This window comes from Tiliqua scincoides, chromosome 1 (genome assembly GCF_035046505.1).
Source record: "Tiliqua scincoides isolate rTilSci1 chromosome 1, rTilSci1.hap2, whole genome shotgun sequence".
NCBI lineage: Eukaryota > Metazoa > Chordata > Lepidosauria > Squamata > Scincidae > Tiliqua > Tiliqua scincoides.
The window spans coordinates 115,351,291-115,373,076 of NC_089821.1; the positions used below are offsets into that span (position 1 = coordinate 115,351,291).

A 21,786-nucleotide genomic window follows, 5' to 3' on the forward strand; every position below is an offset into this window, starting at 1 on the left:
GGTTGAAAAAAGAAAATTCACGAGATACTTGCAGCCAAAGTTTTAAATTGCCCAGTTCAAAAAACGGTTTGACTCTTTGGCTGTCAAAGATGCTGAACTGAAAACATAAAAGACATTTTTGTTTTGTTGTTGTTGAAACATCAGAAGATGCTCCAGTTGTGCTCATACAGATGAACATATAATTTATTTGAACCGTTATATTAAATTAAAGGTAATATCAGCTAGATGATAAAATTATAGCATAGTAATTGTGTTCTGTTCATTGAACAACGTATATTGCTTTATGGCGGGAAGGGCAGAGGAGAGAGGGGGAAGGAGGTTGAATGGGACAGGGAGATAGCAGGAGATGGGCAGAGTGAGTGGATTGGGCCCTGGAGGGGGATGAGTTCGGCAGCAGCAGCACATGCCGAATCCTAACCCCCTTCCCATGCCTGATCCACCTGCATGGAACAATTTTGACTTGTGCTAGTGATATCGCCGGTGCAGGCCCAAATTGGCCAATAGCAATTGCTGGGACAATTGTCCCCTTACTCTGAAGAGACTTCCAGAAGCCAAAAATTCCCCACAGGATGCCACATAGCCCACACAGGCACCACTGCATTGCCGTGCAGAGATTTTGGTTGGATTGGGCTGCCCAGCTATGGCAGTTTAAAGAGACTTTTATATCTAATAGTGTTGAATGGAATGAATCAGATCATACAATCTTAGCGTAAGAAGCTGCCTTCTGCGGGGTGAGACCATTCATGAATGTTGCGACGCAGAGGAGAAATTGGAGTGTTTTCCTGCTCAGTCGACTTAAGAATTATCCGTTGATTCAAAAGCTCTTTTTTTTTTTAATGGATGTAAATAATCTTGCATCAGAAAGGATTTGTGAATCACCGGAAATATTCATGACATAGTCGTTACAGGATAAATGGCTTCATCCACCTATTCCCACTTTTCATTCTTAACTTATTTTTACTTAATAAGGTATGGAAGAAAATTAATCTTTGCCTTTCTTATTTGTTTTCAGGGCCCTGCTGGTCCCCCAGGATCAATGGGTCCACCTGGTCCATCAGGAAAAGACGTATGTTTTCAATTAGCAGTATGCAAATATTACTGTATCCAAGTAATGGCCATAATACCTCTATATAATCTTCCCGAACATGCAATATTTGCAATGTTCTGCACCTTCATTCTGAACTAGCTGTTGGTTCCAATCTGCTAGAACTCTTTTGTGTGAAACACTTACTTTGCAAGGGATTTGGAGGGTTTGTAGCTCAATTTTGAAGCATTTTTTTCAGTAACCATCTGTAAATCTCTTACTCTAAATTAAGCCCAGAGTCATTCAGCTGACATTCTAGAACAGGGGTGCCCAAACCCCAGCCCTGGGGCCACTTGCGGCCCTCGAGGCCTCTCAATGCGGCCCTCAGGGAGCCCCCAGTCTCCAATGAGCCTCTGGCTCTCCAGAGATTTGTTTGAGCCCACACTGGCCCAATGCAACTGCTCTCAGCATGAGGGCGACTGTTTGACCTCTCATGTGAACTATGGAATGAGGGCTTCCTCCACTGCTTGCTGTTTCACGTCTGTGATGCAGTAGCGGCAGCAAAGGAAAGGTCAACCTTGCTTTGTGCAAGGCCTTTTATAGGCCTTGAGCTATTTCACGACCTTCATTCATTAATATAAGTTCATCTTTAATATATTCATTTATGTAAACCTATGTAAATTTATTCAAATTTTAAATGTAAATTAATTCTTTTTTTCCCCGGCCCCCAACACAGTGTCAGAGAGATGATGTGGCCCTCCTGCCAAAAACTTTGGACACCCCTGTTCTAGAATAAGTTATTCCTGAGTTGTGGTAAAAAAGTGGGTTTGGAGCTGCTTCACACATTACTTTTTCACATCACATTACTTTTTCTAAGAAAGCAATTAATGTGTGGACTGGTTTGGATGGCACATCTAAACAGTTTTATTATTATTATTATTATTATTATTATTATTATTATTATTATTAACAGTATTTATATACCGCTTTTCAACTAAAAGTTCACAAAGCGGTTTACAGAGAAAAATCAAATAACTAAATGGCTCCCTGTCCCAAAAGGGCTCACAATCTAAAAAGATGCAAATGAACACCAGCAGACAGCCACTAGAACAGACAGTGCTGGGGTGAGGTGGGCCAGTTTTACATGTGATTCAGGATGTGCACTAATACATCCTGTTTTTTCATGTCTTCTTGGTTCATCTAATAATGGGGCCAGGGTCATCCAAATCTCCTCCTCACACGTTTATCTAAATATACAAGTATTTGGATGCGTGTCAGGGAGAGGTTCCAGTGACATGTCACCCCCCCCCCAATCCACCTGTGCAAGTAAATGAGCCAGGAAGGTTGCAATAACAGAACGTCAGATACACATTGTACTCCCACAATGAACACACCAAACAGGCACTGGAAAGCCAACACAGGCTGGTAACTATTCTGCAAAATATTTGGGAATTTTATTTATCTATTTATTTGTTTGTTTGTTTGTTTGTTTGTTTGTTTGTTTGTTTGTTTGTTTGTTTGTATACTTACTTACTTACTTACTTACTTACTTACTTACTTACTTACTCCACCCTTTGTCCTCTACGGGAACCCATTCAATCTTTGCATTTTATCCCTGGCATATAAAACATACGCTAATGCCCATGAGGAATGAGGAACCTTTTCATAATGCAGTTCACATGGTCCACCATTGGTTTCTCTATAACAGATTGGGCCCTATAATCTAGTCCTTTCTTAGAGTTCACTGAAATACAAGAGCACGACAAATACAATTCTCTCTCTCTCTCTCTCTCTCTCTCTTTAGGGAGAATCTGGAAGACCCGGCAGAACTGGTGAACGTGGCTTGCCTGGTGTTGCTGTAAGAAAAATAATTAATTAATCTTCTTGGTTCTGAGTATATCGTGGGTAAATCTACAACTACAGTCTGGATCTGCTTAAGGAGAGTTTTGAAATGCCTTCTCCCATTGAAATGCCTTGTCCCATGAAATATGTTGGATGGAACACATTTCCCAATTGTCCCAAAATGGAACCTAAGGCTCCCTCCATTCAGAGATTTCTTTCCACAAAAGTGGGCTGCAGGATTGCTGCTGTGTGCAAAGGTGTCCTTCTCCATCATCACTATTCAACACATCATTAATTTGTTTCACTTGTATCCCATGTGACTTCTGAAGAGCTCAGAGTGGCTTACAAGTGATTTTCCGGTGTTCCGAACCCAGGCATCTGTAGGACCTGAGAGTCTTAACTTCAGTAGTAGAACTGTATGGAGTGCCTTTCAGAGAGTGTGCCAAAAAAATCAACTGTGAAAGCACCAATCACCTTACTGAAAGAAAAAGGGTCACTTGATTCAATTCCTCTTCAAAGAGTTGAACAGTTCTGTAAGGGCACTGGACACATATAGGTGCTGTAGGTCAGAATCATCCCCCCCCCCCACAACATCCATGTACGCCATTGGTGGAAAATAATCCATGCATAGACACTTTCCATGCATGAGTCCTCTTTGTTGGCTTGGGCTGAACATGCTAGGTCTGATCTAGAAATGCCCTCTCAAATCTCAAAATAAATCACAGTCAGTAAGTCAGTGCCATCTTCAATTTTGCATTGAACCTGCCTTTTTCATGTTAGTATAAACCTAGGCATATCCAGATGTATTGTGGCTTTGGGGTTCACTTGTAACTGTCAATTAAGTATACATGTTGCTATAAATTAGGGCTGGGCCCAAACTACTTACCTTGTTGGGAAGGAGGGGTTGTCTTTGACTGTTAAACACCACTTTCAGTTTTCAATTATTTTTGACACTTGTTGCAAATAGAGCCATGTTGTTGCAGTGCTATTCTCTGCCCTTGTTACTGCATTTATATAGCTTCATCTTCCTATCTCACTGCAAAGCTCCCTTTGCCCTTCTTGCCATTCAATCTGGTGGTGTCTGCTGGAGTAATCTGGTGTAGCTTCCCATGTTTATGTTGATGAAGTCATCACGCTATATCTGGCATGATGAGGTCATGGAAAATTCCAGCCGATCAGACTGAATGGTCATACAGGCAAATGAAGCAGAGGGCGAGGCAACACTGGAACAAAAGGTACCAAATGGTGGTGCAGCAATGTGACCTTTTTGGGATTCTCTTCAAATGTCAAAATCAGCAAAAACTCAGTGAGGCCTACTTTATATCACCTAAGATCTCTTCATTACTGAAGCAGTTAAGGTACATATGTGTTGTTTTCCTCAGCATTTCACTTGTCAAAAAACAGCCAGACTAAGGTTTGTCACCTTAGTGACAAAGTATTCTCACCTTAGAATGGAGATTATCATACCAATTCTTTCTGTGAATGGTTATCTCAGAGATTAATATACATATTGCTGGGTTCTTTTTCTGCCTCATTTTATTTAGGGTCACAAAGGTCCCCCTGGCATGCCTGGATTGCCTGGAATGAAAGGTCACAGAGTAAGTATTATTTTTATATGAAATAGGAATATTTTGTGGCTGTTGGTTTTTCCTTCAATCAGTTCCTAGTGAAAGATATTCACAGGCCATTATCATTCAAGGCCTTGTGTGAAGCTGAAACTTACAGCCCAATCCTAAACAGCATTGCCACCGCCAGACCCAGCGTTCTGGTGGCAGAATGTGCTTTACAGCGTTGTGAATACTGGTCTGGAAGCACACGTAGCAGTGTGCTCCCAAACCATCACCGCAGGCACTATGGAGGACCCCATATGTGGCAGTGTGAAGTAGAAGACCCATCGACCTCAGTAAGTTGGTGGGGTGGGCATAGTGGGGTGGGAGAAACGAAGCAGAATGTGGAGGGAGTGGCACCTGGCGTGGGCGACTTGTACTGAGTGCTGTCCCCTCCGGAGCAAGCTGACATGCCCTCCCCCTGTCTCCTTGTCTCTAAAAAAGCTGGCCCAGGTCCAAGGGGACCCATTGGCAGTTGAGGGGCTTGTGGAAGGGACAGGGAAAATGTTTTCCCTTTCCCCTCCCAAGCCTCCCAGTTGACTCCCTGCCACCATAGCATGTAGCGCAACCTGTTTTGGTCCAGCTGCGTGCTGTGGTAGGAGAAAGGATAGGATTTGGCATTTGCTCTGTCAAATGAGATTTTTTTTGTTGTTGTTAGTTCCAATGTTACTACTGTTCCCCTCCGCTTTTGCTTACCATCCACCCTGATGAAGTATCATGTAGGATTCAAAAGCTAGCTTTTGACATCTTTTTATTTTCTAGTTAGCCCAAACTGGACTTACCTTACACTGGACTGTCAAAAACCTTTGTGACTGAATTTGTGCTTATAATCACTGAAGCCCAATCCAGATAAAATTAGTCTAGTTAGGACAAGTTTCCACTTACTTTAGGGCTAACTGTGTTAGTGAGCACTCATGGGCTGTAAGGAATTGCACTGTAATGTATTTATTTTTGTTTTAAAACATTTTTGTCCCACCTTTCCCATCACAATAAGAAACCAAAGCAGCTAACAATCCATCCAAATGTAAAAACAATAAAATACAACCATCAACACAAGCAATGTAGAAAAAATAAAAAATGACATAATAATGAAAGTAGCAAAACCAACACTTTATCAAGATGTAAAGCAATACCGGGTATTGAGCCTTGCTGGAAGGCCAAAGGGAGGGTTCTTTTCTTAAGTCAACAGAGAGGGAGTTTCATAGTTATGCTGCCACTACAATGAAGGCCCTTCCTCTTGTTGCTAGTCAAGCTGCTGAAACGGGTGGCACCAGCAGGAGAATTCTCACAGGTGCCCGCAGGGGGCAAACCATCTCCTATGGAAGAATCTTATCACAAAGGACTCTGATGATCTTTCATTTCCACGTTTGTGCTATTCATGTTTAGTATAGAGATTTTTAAAAAATCTATATTAGATCTCAAAAATGTGGTTTTCTCTGATGTTAAGAACAAGCACATTCTTCAACACCAGATATAATCAAAAAGAGCAAAATGGTGTATTACGGCTATTAGTTTTCCTAAATTTGAAAATATGAAATGTCAGGTGTGTTCTGTTTTAATATTAATTAAAATATTCTTCTTTTCATGAAGGGTTTTGATGGAAGAGATGGTGCCAAAGGTGATGCTGGTGCTCCTGGTCTAAAGGTAAAATTTAGGTTTATTTACACTGTAGTATGTAAACCCAGGATAACTGATTCATGCAAGCACCAATGCTAGCCCTTAAAAGTGCCGTAAAGTGCTTTTTGATGACTCACATATAAGAAGCGCCAGCAGGAAGGCCTGCGCTGTCCTGCCGACACTGTATCCCAACACCTGGCTGCCAGTGGAGGTAAGTGCTGTGCCAAGTGGAGGGGGGTGGAACAAAGGCAAGGAGGCAGCATTTCAGGGTGGAGAAGGGTGGAACGTGGGCAGACCAGGCCTGTGAGGAGGGGAGATCGGTGGAAAAGGCCTTCACCATATCCTATCCTCCCTCCTGGGCCTGAATACCCTGCACAGAGCCAGCAATTGAGTTAGCAGAGATCCAAGTAGCCCCATCCTACCACTGAAGCATTCCTCAGGGTAAGGAGAAAAATATCCCCTTAGCAAGAGGAGACCTGCTCCTTACCTGTGTTGGATACGGCATTGGCCCCTCGGCCCAGCTGAGCATATGCAGGTTAGGCTATCAATCAGATTAGATACTATTTTAAATATTTGCTAAAGTGACTTCTGTTGAATTTAAGCACAGTAATAAATAAAGGACCCTGTTATAAATGAGGTTGTTGATTTTTTTTTAATGTTTCATGTTGATTTTTCTGCAGTCTTTCAGCCCCCAGTCCATCAATAATTTTAGTAGAATGAGAGAATGTTATTTACTGTATCTCTCACTAGGGCTCAAAAGCAGAGATCTTTGTGTGAAGCGGGGGGGGGGGGGCTGCAAGAATTCTGCAGCCCATGTAATCACTGAACAGATGCTTAGTTCTGTCCATTTTGGCAATGCAGATCATTTGCTGTGGGGGTCCCCAAACAGATGATCAATCTGGTAGGAGATGAATGTGGACCCCGATTTTCAAAGATGCATACGTAGCAGGGTGTCTGTCCTAAGGACTACCTTTTTGCTCATACAGATCCAGAAAGGGATTCACATAAGGAAACATACTTTCATGCACTGATAATTCATGATGGTAAAAATGCAATAGCATAGTAATCCACAGAGCAACATGAGAAGGCTCTTAACATGCACTAACCAAGCATATAATAATATGTGCTGCATATTTATCACATGTTCTTTTTCATTAAATAGGGTGAAAATGGACTACCTGGTGAAAACGGAGCTCCTGGCCCAATGGTAATTTGTTTTCCAAAACACTTTTTTAGAAAGCTTAAGGCACAATCCTAACCCATTTTTCCAGCTCTGACATAAGGACAATGCAACTCCGAGGTAAAGGAACAGTGCCTTCATGATTGCCCCCCAACTGCAAGGTTCAGCACATGCCCCACAGGCACAGCTATGCCAGTGCTGGAAAGTTGGTTAGGATTGCATCCTTAATCGCAGAAACATCATAGAGCCTTCAGCTATTGACAGACTATGCATCTGTGATTCTGACAACCTGTTTTTACACTTCTTCATAAATACCATTAATAATATTTATGAATGGGGAAAGTCCATTGTTCTCAATGCCATTTCTTATGTAATAGAGAGCTGGACCTTAATTTCCACTTAGCTCAGAGGATATGTAGGTATGAAGAACTGTGGTGATCTAGAGTTTTGAGAAATGGTGTGTGGCTGAGTCATAGGCAACTAATCAGTTGCCCAGTTAGCATTGCCCATCCTGGGTCAAAAGCATACAACCTTATTTAGATAAGATTCTCATGCTGACAGCAACTGTTACCCTGCACATGCCCAAACTTGTCTGATCTTGGAAGCTAAGCAGGGTCAGGCCTGGTTAGTACTTGGATGGGAGACCGCCTGGGAATACCAGGTGCTGTAGGCTTATACCATAGTCTTTCGAGACTGAAGGTTGCCAACCAACCAACCAACCTCATGCTGCAGCCCCAGCAGCACACTCTCAACCCATTTTATACATGATGAAAACTTCCAGCCTGTACCTGCACATGCTCGCAAAGAAATTACTCCATGCCTCCTCCCAATATATAGCTTCATCAGCAGCATACAGAGCTAGTAGATCTAGAACCAATTTGAAGCCTGACACACAGTGCACGGTTTCCTTCAAACTCTGTCTTCATATGCTGCTGCTTCTACTCTATGCCAGCGATTATGCATGTCCACTCAATGCAACTAGTTTTGAATGCAGATCCCAGTACTTGTGTTTGGTGCACCTTTATCATAAATTTCAGAGTTGTCAGTTCAGCAGTTTCTCAAAACAAAGCATGTTGGATTGCTGCAGATTGCTATATTTGCCTTTTCGTCTCTGACATTGGTGTATGTTGCCTAGGGTCCAAGAGGTCAACCTGGTGAAAGAGGAAGAGCAGGACTTCCTGGAACCGCTGTAAGTAAAGTGACCAAAACTTCTTATTATTCCCGGTCCCAGCTCAGGTACTCAGGGGTGTGTGAACTATTTCTTCAGTAGACCACTAAGGATCCTGGAAGCAATGGAGTCGGCAAACCAATAATTCCATCATGTTGCCTTTAATGTTCTTGGCTGTTCTGTGCAAAATGGAATGGTGGCATTCTTGCAGTAGTGGTCCCTTTGTTGGTCTTAGGACTGAACAAATATCCAATCTTGACACTTTCTGGTGGCTGACCTGAGAATTAGTCTGATTGAATTGCCCATCAGTAAGATAAGTGGCATGGGCTTGTTTGGAGACGTGGTCTGTTTAAATGAGAATATGACTCCCATATTGGACTCTCATGATGTCCTTGCTGGATACTGTGCCCACCTACTCAGGAGTGGGGAGTGATTTCTGTATCCTCACTGGAATGTCATCCTCAAGACTTGTGTCTCTATTTTTATTGCTTTGCATTCGTTTTTGCTTACCTCTGTATCAACTGTATCAGAGATTTCGACTTCTTAATTTTGTTTGCTTGGCAATAACTGTTACAACGACGTATCTAACACTGGTCATTGCCCTTGGTGTTCAAATTTCAATAAGTTTTGTTGCCCAAATTTATCCATTCATCTTGAGCCCTAGAGCTTCCATATGCAAGCAGAAATCCACAAACTGAATGGGCTTCCCTATTCACTTCAGTGGAAGAGAAAGTTCCATGTACACAAAAGGTTACACACGACTGTATATGTCGGGCTTTCTTTACTTTTTTAAAAAGTGCATCTGTACTCATATTGTTCAGTGGCAAAATTCTTTGTCTCTGATATATTTATTTTTCTTGAAAGGGTGGTCGTGGGAATGATGGTGCTCCAGGAGCATCTGGCCAACCTGTAAGTAGCATTACTTTATACATATATATTTTTGCCTAGCCATTCCATGTACTCAAAACACTGTTCCACTTATAAGTTGGCTTGCAGGTTTGGATATTGTTTTAATGCGTGTAAAAGCTCAAGTGTTTTCCTCTTCTAATTTCTTATACTCAAATAATGACTGAGCTCGCAGCTTTTGAGTCATCTGAAAGCCCAATTCTAAACTACCCACAGCACCCAGAGGAGCAGCTTATGGTTTTGAATGACAACAAATTCATGGTTTTGAATAACAGATGACTACAGTACTAAGAATAGTATGAACATGTGCAGTTCCATCTCCAAATCCAAACAGGTCGAGAGCTTACCTGCAGATGACATGTAGGATCCAATATACACCCCTTTGAAAGAAGGACTGGGATATAACAAAAAGATGTTACCAAAAAAAAGGTAACAAAAAGGAGTAAATCTCTCCAGGAATTTCTCTTGAAATACTGGACAGTGGAAAGTGTGTACATCCAGATTTTCTCCACATTATTTACTGATGATCACAATCTTCTAAAACTGTAATTATGACACATATTGAGAGCAATATATAAACAACAGGTATATAAAGTGCAACTGAATGGGTGGCACCCAACTAGTAGTTCCACTGTTGGAAACACAATGCATGAACAGAAGCTTCCTCCATGAATGGAGTTGGAAAGCCACCCACTGAGATTTAAATGCTTCAACTCCTCTTAAACCACATGGATTCCAATTGGGTCTATGGTGTGATGCATTATTTGCAAACTCCCAATCGCCCAATTACAGCAGGGAGATCAGAGTTTGTATGGCCAGGTCGGAACAAATGAGCCCCATCCCCTGAGGGGATTGGTGGAGGGCTGTGGCTGTGGGGAGCAGAGGTAATTTAAGGACACAGCAACAGCCATAAGAACAGCCCCACTGGATCAGGCCATAGGCCCATTTAGTCCAGCTTCCTATATCTCACAGTGGACCACCAAATGCCCCAGGGAGCACACCAGATAACAAGAGACTTCATCCTGGTGCCCTGCCTTGCATCTGGCATTCTGACATAGCCCATTTCTAAAATCAGGAGGTTGCACAGACACATCATGGCTTGTAACCCATAATGGATTTTTCCTCCAGAAACTTGTCCAATCCCCTTTTAAAGGCATCCAGGCCACATCCTGTGGCAAGGAGTTCCACAGACCAACCACATGCTGAGTAAAGAAATATTTTCTTTTGTTTGTTCTAACTCTCCCAACACTCAATTTTAGTGGATGTCCCTTGGTTCTGGTGTTATGTGAGAGTGTAAAAAGCATCTCTCTATCCACTTTATCCATCCCCTGCATAATTTTGTATGTCTCAATCATGTCCCCCTTCAGGCTGAAGAGGCCCAAATGCCGTAGCCTTTCCTCAAAAGTAAGGTGCCCCAGCCCAGTAATCACCTTAGTTGCTCTCTTTTGCACCTTTTCCATTTCCACTATGTCTTTTTTGAGATGCAGCGACCAGAACTGGACACAATACTCCAGGTGTGGCCTTACCATAGATTTGTACAACAGCATTATAATTTTAGCCGTTTTGTTCTCAATACCTTTTCTAATGATCCCAAGCATAGAATTGGCATTCTTTACTGCCGCCACACATTGGGTCGACACTTTCATCAACCTGTCCACCACCACCCCAAGATCTCTCTCCTGATCTGTCACAGACAGCTCAGAACCCATCAGCCTATATGTGAAGTTTTGATTTTTTGCCCCAATGTGCATGACCTTGCACTTACTGACACTGAAGCGCATCTGCCATTTTGCTGCCCATTCTGCCAGTCTGGAGAGATCCTTCTGGAGCTCCTCACAATCACTTCTGGTCTTCACCACTCGGAAAAGTTTGGTGTCGTCTGCAAACGTTGCCACCTTGCTGCTCACCCCTGTCTCCAGGTCATTTATGAAGAGGTTGAAGAGCACCGGTCCCAGGACAGATCCTTGGGGCACACCGCTTTTCACCTCTCTCCACTGTGAAAATTGCCCATTGACACCCACTCTCTGTTTCCTGGTCTTCAACCAGTTCTCAATCCATGAGAGGACCTGTCCTCTGATTCCCTGACTGTGGAGTTTTTTTAGTAGCCTTTGGTGAGGGACCGTGTCAAACGCCTTCTGAAAGTCCAGATATATAATGTCTACGGGTTCTCCCGCATCCACATGCATGTTTATCTTTTCAAAGAATTCTATAAGGTTCATGAGGCAAGACTTACCCTTACAGAAGCCATGCTGATTCTCCCTCAGCAAGGCCTGTTCGTCTATGTGTTTTGAGATTCTATCTTTGGTGAGGCATTCCACCATCTTACCCGGTATAGATGTTAGGCTGACCGGCCTATAGTTTCCCAGGTCCCCCCTCTTTCCCTTTTTAAAGATAGGCATGACATTTGCTATCCTCCAATCTTCTATCTGTGGCCATTTTGAGGGACAAGTTGCATATTTTAGTCAAGAGATCAGCAACTTCATTCTTCAATTCCTTAATAACTCTTGGGTGGATGCCATCTGGGCCCAGTGACTTATTGATCTTTAATTTATCAATGAGGTCTGAAACATCTTCTCTTTTAACCTCTGTCTGACTTAATTCCTTGGTCAGGAGGGGCCGTTCGGGCTGCGGTATCTGCCCGAGGTCTTCTGCTGTGAAGACAGATGCAAAGAACTCATTTAATTTCTCTGCCATCTCTAAGTCTCCTTTTATCTCCCTTTTCTCTCCCTCACCATCCAGAGGGCCAACCGCTTCTCTGGCGGGTTTCCTGCTTCTAACATATTTGAAGAAGCTTTTATTATTCCCCTTAATGTTGCTGGCCATGTGTTCCTCATAGTCTCTCTTGGCCTCCCATATCACCTTCTTACATTTCTTTTGCCACAGTTTATGTTCCTTTTTCTTCTCATTAGGGCAAGACTTCCATTTATGGAAGGAAGCTTCCTTGCCCTTCACAGGCTCTCTAACTTGGCTCGTTAGCCATGCGGGCACCCTCCTGGATTTAGTGGAACCCTTCTTTCTTTGTGGTATACACCTCTGCTGGGCCTCTATTACTGCTCTACATGAAGCAGCCTCCATGCACTCTGGAGAGATTGGACTCTTTTTACCTTCCCTTTCAACCTCCTTCTAACCAGCCTCCTCATTTGAGGGAAGTCCACCCATCAGAAGTCAAGGGTTTTTGTGAGAGATTCGCCCAGTATTCTTCCCCCGACGTGCATGTCGAAACGGATCGCAGCATGATCACTGTTCCCCAATGGCTCCATAACATTGACATCTCTAACCAGGTCCTGTGTACTGCACAATATTAAATCCAGAGTCACCTGTCCTCTGGTGGGCTCCATGACGAGCTGCTCTAAGACACAGTCATTTAGCATGTCAAGGAATCCGGTCTCTTTTTCGTGACCAGAACACAAATTGACCCAGTGTATATGAGGATTATTGAAATCCAACATGATTACAACCCCGTCCCTCCTTGTCACGTCCCTGAGCCGTTTCCTCATTTCAAGGTCCCCTTCCGGTTTCTGGTCTGGAGGACGATAGTACACCCCCAGTATTACATTGCTCCACAGGCCTGGTAATTTAACCCACACAGATTCTATGGTGGAATCGAACCCACCTTCAATCTCTACTTTGCTGGATTCTATCCCTTCCTTAACATAAACGGCCACCCCACCTCCAACATGCCCCTGCCTGTCCCTCCTGTAGAGTTTATAGCCCGGGATTGCGGTATCCCACTGATTCTCCGCATTCCACCAGGTTTCCGTTATGCCCACTATGTCAATGTTTTCCCTTGTCACCAGACATTCCAGTTCTCCCATCTTTGCTCGGAAACTTCGGGCATTTGCACAAAAGCATTTGTACATGGAATGCCCCAGGATGGGCTGCTTATTCACTTCTTTGTCCCCACATCCTCTCACTGTGCCGAACCGTCTATCACATCCCATCACACTACCATTCCCAATTTCTTCTCCTACTCTGCCTTTGTCTTGTTGTTTTCTAACCTCCCTATCCTTGTCCCATAGGGATGAGGAGTCCCAAACTGGATGCCCGTCGGATCCTGTCGGCCTTCTCCCAGAGATCAGTTTAAAAGCTGCTCTGCCACCTTTTTAATGTTATGCGCCAGCAGTCTGGTTCCCTTCTGGTTCAAGTGAAGCCTGTCCCTCTTGTATAGGCCCCGCTTGTCCCAAAACGTTCCCCAGTGCCTAACGAATCTAAACCCCTCCTCCCTACACCACCGTTTCATCCACACATTGAGACCCCTGATCCCTTGATAAGACCCCTGTTGGTGGGCTTAATCCACTCTGCAGGCCCCTAAATAGGTTGCTTGGATTAGCCTAATGGGGCTCTTATCACCTCCTACATGTCAATGACTATGCTAAATTGCCCTGTCTGGTTGGGAACTGGCCCTTCCTAGGTTCTTACCCTCCTAGTTCAATTCTCTTAGGCTGGACTGTTTTTTAACCTCAAGCTAGTTTTTATTTGAGTTTGTTTGTTTGTTTATTTATTGCTCTCACCTAGATCCTATGTCCCAATTACTGAACCGTTTAGGTTATGTTTTAACTTGGGTATAGGTTATGTTCTAACTAAAGGTTAGGTTAGGTTAAGGGTTAGGTTGGGTTAGGTTAAGTTTAACTTGGGTTAAGTATAGGGTTAATTTAAAACAAAGTGGAAAAACTTGCTTTCCACTTTATCCTCCTCTGTTTTATTTATTTTTCCAAGTGCCTGACCCTTGGGCTCTTACTCACAAGCAGGACCCTGCTCCTGCTCAAAGTAGACCTATGTACACACCTACGTATTTATTTTTATTACCCTCACCTAGCTCCTGTGCCCCACCTCGCTGGACCTTAGAGTCCCTCCCTTAGGTTAGATTAGGTGCTACCTTAGGTGAAGCTAAATTTCAATGTTGATTTAAGGTTGATTTAAAGTTAAAGTTAGAAGACAAGGAGATAGAAAGACAAAGAGTTAGAAAGAGTACACTTACCTTCTCCTTCTCGTCCTCCTCTCCTTCTCCAAAAGTCAGAGGTCCAGTTGCCTTTTCCTCGCCCAGATGCTAAACTCGTGGCGCCTTACCTGGCACTTTGTTCTCAGAGGCACTTCGTGTCCCAGAGGCCACGCACGTTCCTGCAGAGAGCGCCTTAGCCACCTTGTTCTGGAGTCTGCACAAACTCCATGTTTATTGGAATGCTGCTATGTCTTGTATACTCAGACAGTAGTAGCTAATGATAGCAGCTAACTGAGGGTAGATTCAGTGGTCACAAATTCAGTAAATTTGAGGGATGGGAGATTATGATATATGACAAATTTAGAACACACAATGTGCTGGTCTCTTCTAACATGTTTATGATAACAATATGGTGTTAAACTGCATATCTTCTTTTTAAATAATATCATTGACCCATATTATGTTTCCTTCTAATTACAATATACTGACCTGTATTTCCGCTCTTCTCCTAAGGGACCACCAGGCCCTCCTGGACCCTCAGGATTTCCTGGTTCTCCAGGTTTTAAGGTACGTTTCTAAATGTATATGTAATCCATAATATTCTATATGAATTTATTCTTTGTAAATAAAAGTGAACACCACTGCATGTCTACTCAGAGGTGAGCCTCATTCAGTTTAATGGTGTATACTCTCAGATAAGTGTAAATAGGATTGTAACTGGCAGCCCAATCTTATCAAACAAGAGCACCAGTGCTGCAGCCTCAGCTCTGGCACTGGGTATCTTAAAGTGCCATAAAGTGCATTCTGACATTCTGCAAGTAAGCGTCACTTGTGGGAAGGCTTGCACCATCTCATGGGCTCTGCATCCCACATAACAGCTGCAGGGACAGGTAAGTACTGCACCATCCAGTGGAGGGGCAGGGGATGATGATGGGAGGGCATGGAGAAGGGGTGTTTTGGGTGGGAAGAGACTGAATTGGGGGTGGGACAGGCCCAGGAGTGAGCGGGGACAGCAGAGGAGGCCTCTGCCGCATCCTATCCTCCATCCCAGGCCTGCCAGTGTTACATGGAGCTACTCAATTCTACAGATCCAAGTAGCCCTATTGAGCAGGAGAGCTAACAGGGTAAGGAAACAAATGTTCCCTTATCCCAAGTAGACCTCCCACCTGCTATAATCCAAAGCTAGATACTGCATGGGCCCGGTGTTCCCACCACACCAGCACTGGATAGGATTGGGCTGTTAGTGTTTTATGTCTTCATCTGTAATCATTTAACTCAGTTTCACTTAAATCTAATCCAAGTACAGTACATGAAATTAGGATGGAAGTGCCAGAGTTTTATTTGAGGTGTATGTTGTCTAGGGACTGCCTGTTTCTTATCCATGTTTGTTAATAGCACAGTCTTCACTAGTGGTTTTTTACCCACCATCCACAGTGATTTTTTTCCCCCCAAATTTGCTCACACTTCTGCATTTCAATGACCTGGCTCTAGATTCAAATCTTCTATAATAGAAGCTTAACAAGTCACAGTCTAATTATTAAATTCTATATATAAGACTCTAATATATAATATGTGGAATTATGTGAACAGGACAAACAAAATATTCAATCATATGAAACAATCAGAGAACTCAATAAAAACAGAATGCAAATTTTATTTAGTTGCAAAGTGAACATGTTCTACTGGGTTTTCCATTAGTTTTTCTTTTTGTGCAACCTGGAAGGATGCATCCTAAAGAGATTTAGTATGCAATTTCTCTGATTTTTCTGTTTGAATGGATGAGGATACTTTGTAGCATATCTTTCATAGCCTGTTCATATGACTTTGGTGCTACTACCTTTAAGAAGACCTGTCTTTCTTCTTCTGTATAAAGACAGTATTCCTCATCAAATCTACCAACCAGGTGCATCTAGCATTCTTACAATTAAGAAATGATAATCATCCATTCATTTGGAACAACTAATTGAATGTGGAGCTGGAAGCCTATTACCCACTACCTCACTGCTTGTTTTCTTCATCCTCTTCTTACCTAAATGTGTCCTTTTGGTCTTCATTCTCCATACTGTCCACACACACACACACACACACACACACACACACACAAAATGGATACGTCATATATTATGTATCTTATTCATGTGTGTGTTTTTTAAAAATTCCTTTCCCAGACTGCAGTCCTAAAATGTAACCTGGAGTACTTCTGCTGAAGCCAGGCAACTGTAATAAGCATTTACAGCCCAATCCTACCTAAACTGGGCTATAAGGCGGCAATGCAGTGATGCTACCACTGCATTCCATGGTGGATTTCGGCTGCTGGAGGTCTCCTCAGGACATTTGCCTCCTTGCTCTGTGGTAAACCCCAGCAGGGTCAACTCTGACCTGTGTCAGCTCGATCTCTGGCACGAGTCTGCACTGACCCGAGAAGACAGATCAGACCTAGGAAGGGGGTCAGAATGCACCACCACCATGGATCCTGCCCCCTCTCAGGCCTGATCTGCACTCCTCTCCACCTCCATCCCCACTCTGATCCGTCCACCCGCCCCCCATTCTGCCCATCCCTGTCCCATTCAATTCCTTCCCCACCTCCCTCCAACTTCCTGCTTGGCAGGTCTCCATGGATCTGCAGTTTTGCGGGAGGCCGCTCCAGCCTCCCCACCAACAGGCCTGCAGTGCGTATCGGCAGAGGCTGCTTTGTGACTGCTGTAAAGAAGCCTCCACTAGCACAATGCTAATTATGCCGGTGGAGGAGGGGGATAGAATTGGGTGCTTAGAGAGCTACAGTATGTTTGAAATTACCAACTTGTTTCTGTGGGAATTATTTTTGGAGTAGAGAGTTCTGTCAAAGGACACATCAGGCTGTTCTTCGCAGTGCATGTACGCTGCCGACATAGACTGGTTTAATATTCATTCCCTCCTCCCAGAGAATCCTGACAACTAGAGATCACCTCAATTTTCATAATCTTTTTGGAGGGATGTCATGACAGTTATACTAATATACAACGGATGTACATTGATGGTGTCGATCTACTTTTGATTCTCTCTATTCTCTCTGCAAGTTTTCCTGGCATGCTAAAAAGCAGCAACACTTGCAAGATCATGGCACACACTGGAACATGTTCACTGGCTACAATGAAGTTCAAGAAGCATAGTCAGCAGTGTATTGCAATGTGCCCTCAGCTGTGGCTTCTTCCATGTTAATATACTAGCCAGGCTACTGCACTTGCCTAGTAATATGCCCCATTGAACTCTGAAATCTGTGTAGACATGCATAAGATATCACTGCAATATATGTTCATTTTTTAAATGATCTCATACTCTCTGAATTACAGGGGGAAAATGGTCCTGTCGGTCCCCCAGGCTCTAGTGGGCCTCCTGGTCCAAGAGGAGAACCTGGTCCTCAAGGTTCACCTGGTGGTGCTGGTCCTCCTGTAAGTATCATTTGTCCTTGGCAAAGCTGCAAATATTTTATTGACCTGCAAACATGTATTTTATTTTTAAAAAGTTGATAGGAGTTAGTACTTGTACCTTGTACTGAGTCCGACTGTTGGTCCCTTTAGCCCAGTATTTGTCTATTCTGCCTAGCAATGGCTCTCCAGAGTTTCTGGCATCTTTCCCAGCCCTACCTGGAGATGCCAGAGACTCAACCTAGGATCTTCTACTTCTGACTTTGCAAGTGTTCTATCATTGAACCATGCTGCCATTATAATGAATGTCAACATGATTACTTATCTCTGTAGGGGCCTAGTGGACGAGATGGAAGTCCAGGAGCAAAAGGTCCACCAGTAAGTATCCCAGTACATACCATATTTGCACTGCAATTTACCTAAGCCCTGTTGCCCCTTTGCTCAGCATCATTTCCTGCTGCTCATTTGACTGCTTTTTGTTTCAACACAGGGCGCTGCTGGCATTCCTGGCCCTTCTGGACTAAGTGGAGGCCGTGGTCCTCCTGGTCCCCCTGGTATTAACGGAGTCCCTGGGCAAAGAGGTGCTGCTGTAAGTACCTTGCTGGCTCTTCTTTGACAATCAAGCACAGGACAATCAAAATCCGCAACCCCATATAGATTTATTGGGTGCATCTTGGCAGAATAATGTGGTCTGAAACAAGCACCTAACACCTGATCTTCATAATTCTCATTATTCCCCCTATGGGATCTGTAAGCTGTCACCTATTAATTGATTTGCTTATTCATATACACACACATTTGTTAAGGGATTTCTATCTTGCCATTCCAATGTATGGCTCAAGGTGGCTTACAGCAATAAAATGCATTTTACATAAAATAAAATACATAAACACAATAGAAACAAGCATCATAACAATGAATGAGAGAGAGAGAGAGAGAGAGAGAGAGAGAGAGAGAGAGAGAGAGAGAGAGAGAGAGAGAGAATTTACTCTTATACATGCTTACTCTTAAATATTCTTAACAACAACACTTCATGTCTTACAAGTTATAATGGAATGTGTGACCTGACTGCTGTGTTTGAGGAGCTGTGGCATGAAAGTTCTGCTGCAGTGTTTGAGCTATGGTGGCTCATTCACACGTGCAAGTTTGGACTTTGCACTGCAATTCGGTGATGCAACTGCATGCAACTGCCAGCCATTAATTAAGAAATGTCTAAAATGAAAAGATAATAAGACCTCCTTGCGTTCAGTGGCAAGCATAACCCTAAACAGAGCAGTGACCTGCATTTCATCTGACTTAACCATTCATATTTAAGAAGTCTACTCACAGAATTTTAATGACACCATGTGCTCTTCAGGGTGAACCTGGTAAGAACGGTGCAAAAGGAGAGACAGGACCAAGAGGCGAGCGGGTAAGTGTTTGTTTTCACTGTCCTGGTAGACTTCACATGCATTAATGCAAGAGAACCCTGAGAAATTGTTCTTGCTTTATAGAAACTCAATGGCTTCCCCCAAATATTCTCAGATCCTTCTCTGAGAAAGAATGTTGTGATTCACTTCAAATTTGAAAGGGTGGAACAAACTCTCATTTGAAAACCCGCAAATCATGCTCAGAAGACTTTTACCGTAATGCAGTGGGCCCCAACTGTGTGCTGCAGCACCTGAGGGTACCATGGCAGATTCACAGGGGCACCTGTTCCCAGCACAGGGGCACCTGTTCCTTGTCCTCTTCTTCTCAGTTCTCCTGGTTGCCATAATCTTGGATTGCATAAGATGTCACACAATCCAAGATGGCGGATCCTGGGAGATCCGGGAAGAAGAGACCACCATGAAAGAAGGGCACCTTGAGCAGTGTAAGTTTGGGAATGGCTGCCTTAATGGAATGTTATCTTTGAAATGGCATCATATTTTCCCATTTATAATATGTTTATTTCACTTTGAAGGGTGAAAATGGCATTCCTGGAGCTGCTGGTCCCCCAGGGGAAGAAGGCAAGGCGGGAGCAGCTGGTCAGCCTGGTACAAATGGTATTCCTGGAAGTCCAGGAGAAAGGGTCAGTAGTCAATATATCAGGTTTTAAACAGAGGGTTTAAAAGGGGGGATGTTCCCTACATACCATGGCCTGAATCAAGCTAGAGTTAGTTGTAGCTAAATCCTACCTAAAGCAATGACACTTGCAGTACAATTGTACACTTACTTACTCAGGATTACGTCCCACAGTGTTTAGTAGGACTAGTAAGGTTGTTGAACATTGCAGCCTTCAGTTGTATGCAGCTTGTTCCACTGATTTCACTGGGATTTACCTGGATTGAGGCCAACTGGGACTGTTCAGAAAAATGTGAATCAAGGAGAATAATAGCTAATAATCCTTTTCCTCATTAGAATGCAGCCTATGTGATTTTTCAACAATCATACAAACAGTTAGTAGCAGAGCAGAAAAGTGAAGTGGTCCTTTCAGTTATATAGTCTAGGACCAAAGTAAGAGGCAGTCATGAGAATCCGCCCAACAAATATGAAATTGGGTTTCTTTTCAGTCAAGATGAAATGGCAGCAGTAGTTATTCTTCCAGTTGTCTTGTGTGCTCCCTGGGGCATTTGGTGTGCACTGTGAGATACAGGAAGCTGGACTAGATGGGCCTTTGGCCTGATCCAGCAGAGCTCTTCTTATGTTCTTATGAAATTTAGCAAAAATCATATACAATGTTAGTACAGGAACACCGTAGAACTAAGGTAAGGTTGAAAATGCATTCTGACTGCCCTTTTTGGAATATGGCCTATTTCTCAACACAGCCTTTAGAAAAGGTTCAAGATGCTTTCCTTGCTTTTTAGTCCATAAAATTAAACTTTCTGCTTCTTGGTTTTCCAGGGTGCACCTGGTTTCCGTGGCCCTGCTGGTAGTAATGGAGCCCCTGGTGAAAAGGTAGCATGGTTTCCTCTAGTTAAAATGCTTTCTTTCTGTTTTTTTCAGATTACCATGTGAATTTTATAGTCTCATTTTATTAATAGTACTGTATTATAATATGTTTCAATGTAATTTTAGGGTCCTCCTGGTGAAAGAGGTGGTCCAGGCATTACAGGACCAAGAGGTCTTCCCGGTGAACCAGGGCGTGATGGCGGTCCTGGTCTTCCAGGAATGAGAGTAAGTGTGAATCCTTGGAGGATATGGAAAATGCAAATAAAGCCTTAGGGATGGCTGCATTCATTTGATACAACAACAAAGAATGCAATGGACATCTTTCTTTACCTAGTGTGTACTTAATCTGTGGAACTCCTGGCCACATGATGCTCTGATAGTACTTCGCCTAGATGCCTTTAAAAGGGGATTGGGCAGATTTATGGAGGAAAAGTTCATCACAGGTTACAAGTCATGATGACTGTATGCCACCTCTTGGTTTTAGAGGTATCTTATCTCTGAAAGCCAGATGCTAGGGAATGACAACAGGATATAAGTATCTTGCTGTCTTGTGTGCTCCTTGAAGCATCTGGTGGGCCACTGAGGTACAGGAAACTGGACTAGATGGCCTGATCCAGCAGGGTTATTTTTATTACGTTCTGTAACGCCGAGATGTGCTTTTGCTACTAGTCAACCCATTCATCACATCTCTGTATTTTCTAATTTGTATATTTGATCAAAGTAACTAACGGGCCAGTCCTTTGCAGGCCTGGGCTGCTGGGTAGGGAGCATTACAACAGCAGAAGTGGATCTGGTGGCAATCGTGCACACCGGATCCTATGCCCTTCAATGCAAACCTCCTCGCCACTTTTCTCTCCACGGACATACACCACCAAAAATGGTGGTATATGACCAAGGAGACCTATAGGAGGTTCCAGGGCTTACTGAGAGGTATCTATAAATATTTTATACTTTCCTCCCATGTGCCCTTGGGTCACCCCTGCCCCACCTCTGAATGCAGTGTGTGTGTTCTTCACATGGCTGCATCAGTAGGAGGGAAGAGAGGATAGGACTGGGCCCTAAATAATGTCAGATTAGTTTCCTTCTAACAAACATGTTTATTACTTTTGGTGTTGAAAACACATTTGTTCAAATAGTTTTGCACAGAAAGAATTTTTAAAAAAATTCATCTTCCATGTCCCAGCATTTA

General features: G+C 43.2%; 1 protein-coding gene and 1 pseudogene across 1 annotated transcript in view; both read left to right on the forward strand.

Annotated features, from left to right (window-relative positions):
- The window catches only part of COL3A1 (collagen type III alpha 1 chain), an 89,434-nt gene that overhangs the window by 41,342 nt on the left and 26,306 nt on the right, over positions 1-21,786 (forward strand). Inside the window, exons 8-22 of the mRNA XM_066612003.1 lie at positions 1,013-1,066; positions 2,829-2,882; positions 4,411-4,464; positions 6,064-6,117; positions 7,253-7,297; positions 8,406-8,459; positions 9,303-9,347; positions 14,797-14,850; positions 17,613-17,711; positions 18,021-18,065; positions 18,178-18,276; positions 19,045-19,098; positions 19,630-19,737; positions 20,550-20,603; positions 20,724-20,822. Coding sequence (XP_066468100.1) covers positions 1,013-1,066; positions 2,829-2,882; positions 4,411-4,464; positions 6,064-6,117; positions 7,253-7,297; positions 8,406-8,459; positions 9,303-9,347; positions 14,797-14,850; positions 17,613-17,711; positions 18,021-18,065; positions 18,178-18,276; positions 19,045-19,098; positions 19,630-19,737; positions 20,550-20,603; positions 20,724-20,822 — 972 coding nt within the window. The remainder of the gene's footprint in view (positions 1-1,012; positions 1,067-2,828; positions 2,883-4,410; positions 4,465-6,063; positions 6,118-7,252; positions 7,298-8,405; positions 8,460-9,302; positions 9,348-14,796; positions 14,851-17,612; positions 17,712-18,020; positions 18,066-18,177; positions 18,277-19,044; positions 19,099-19,629; positions 19,738-20,549; positions 20,604-20,723; positions 20,823-21,786) is intronic.
- Positions 7,824-7,943, forward strand: LOC136638078 (5S ribosomal RNA; annotated as a pseudogene).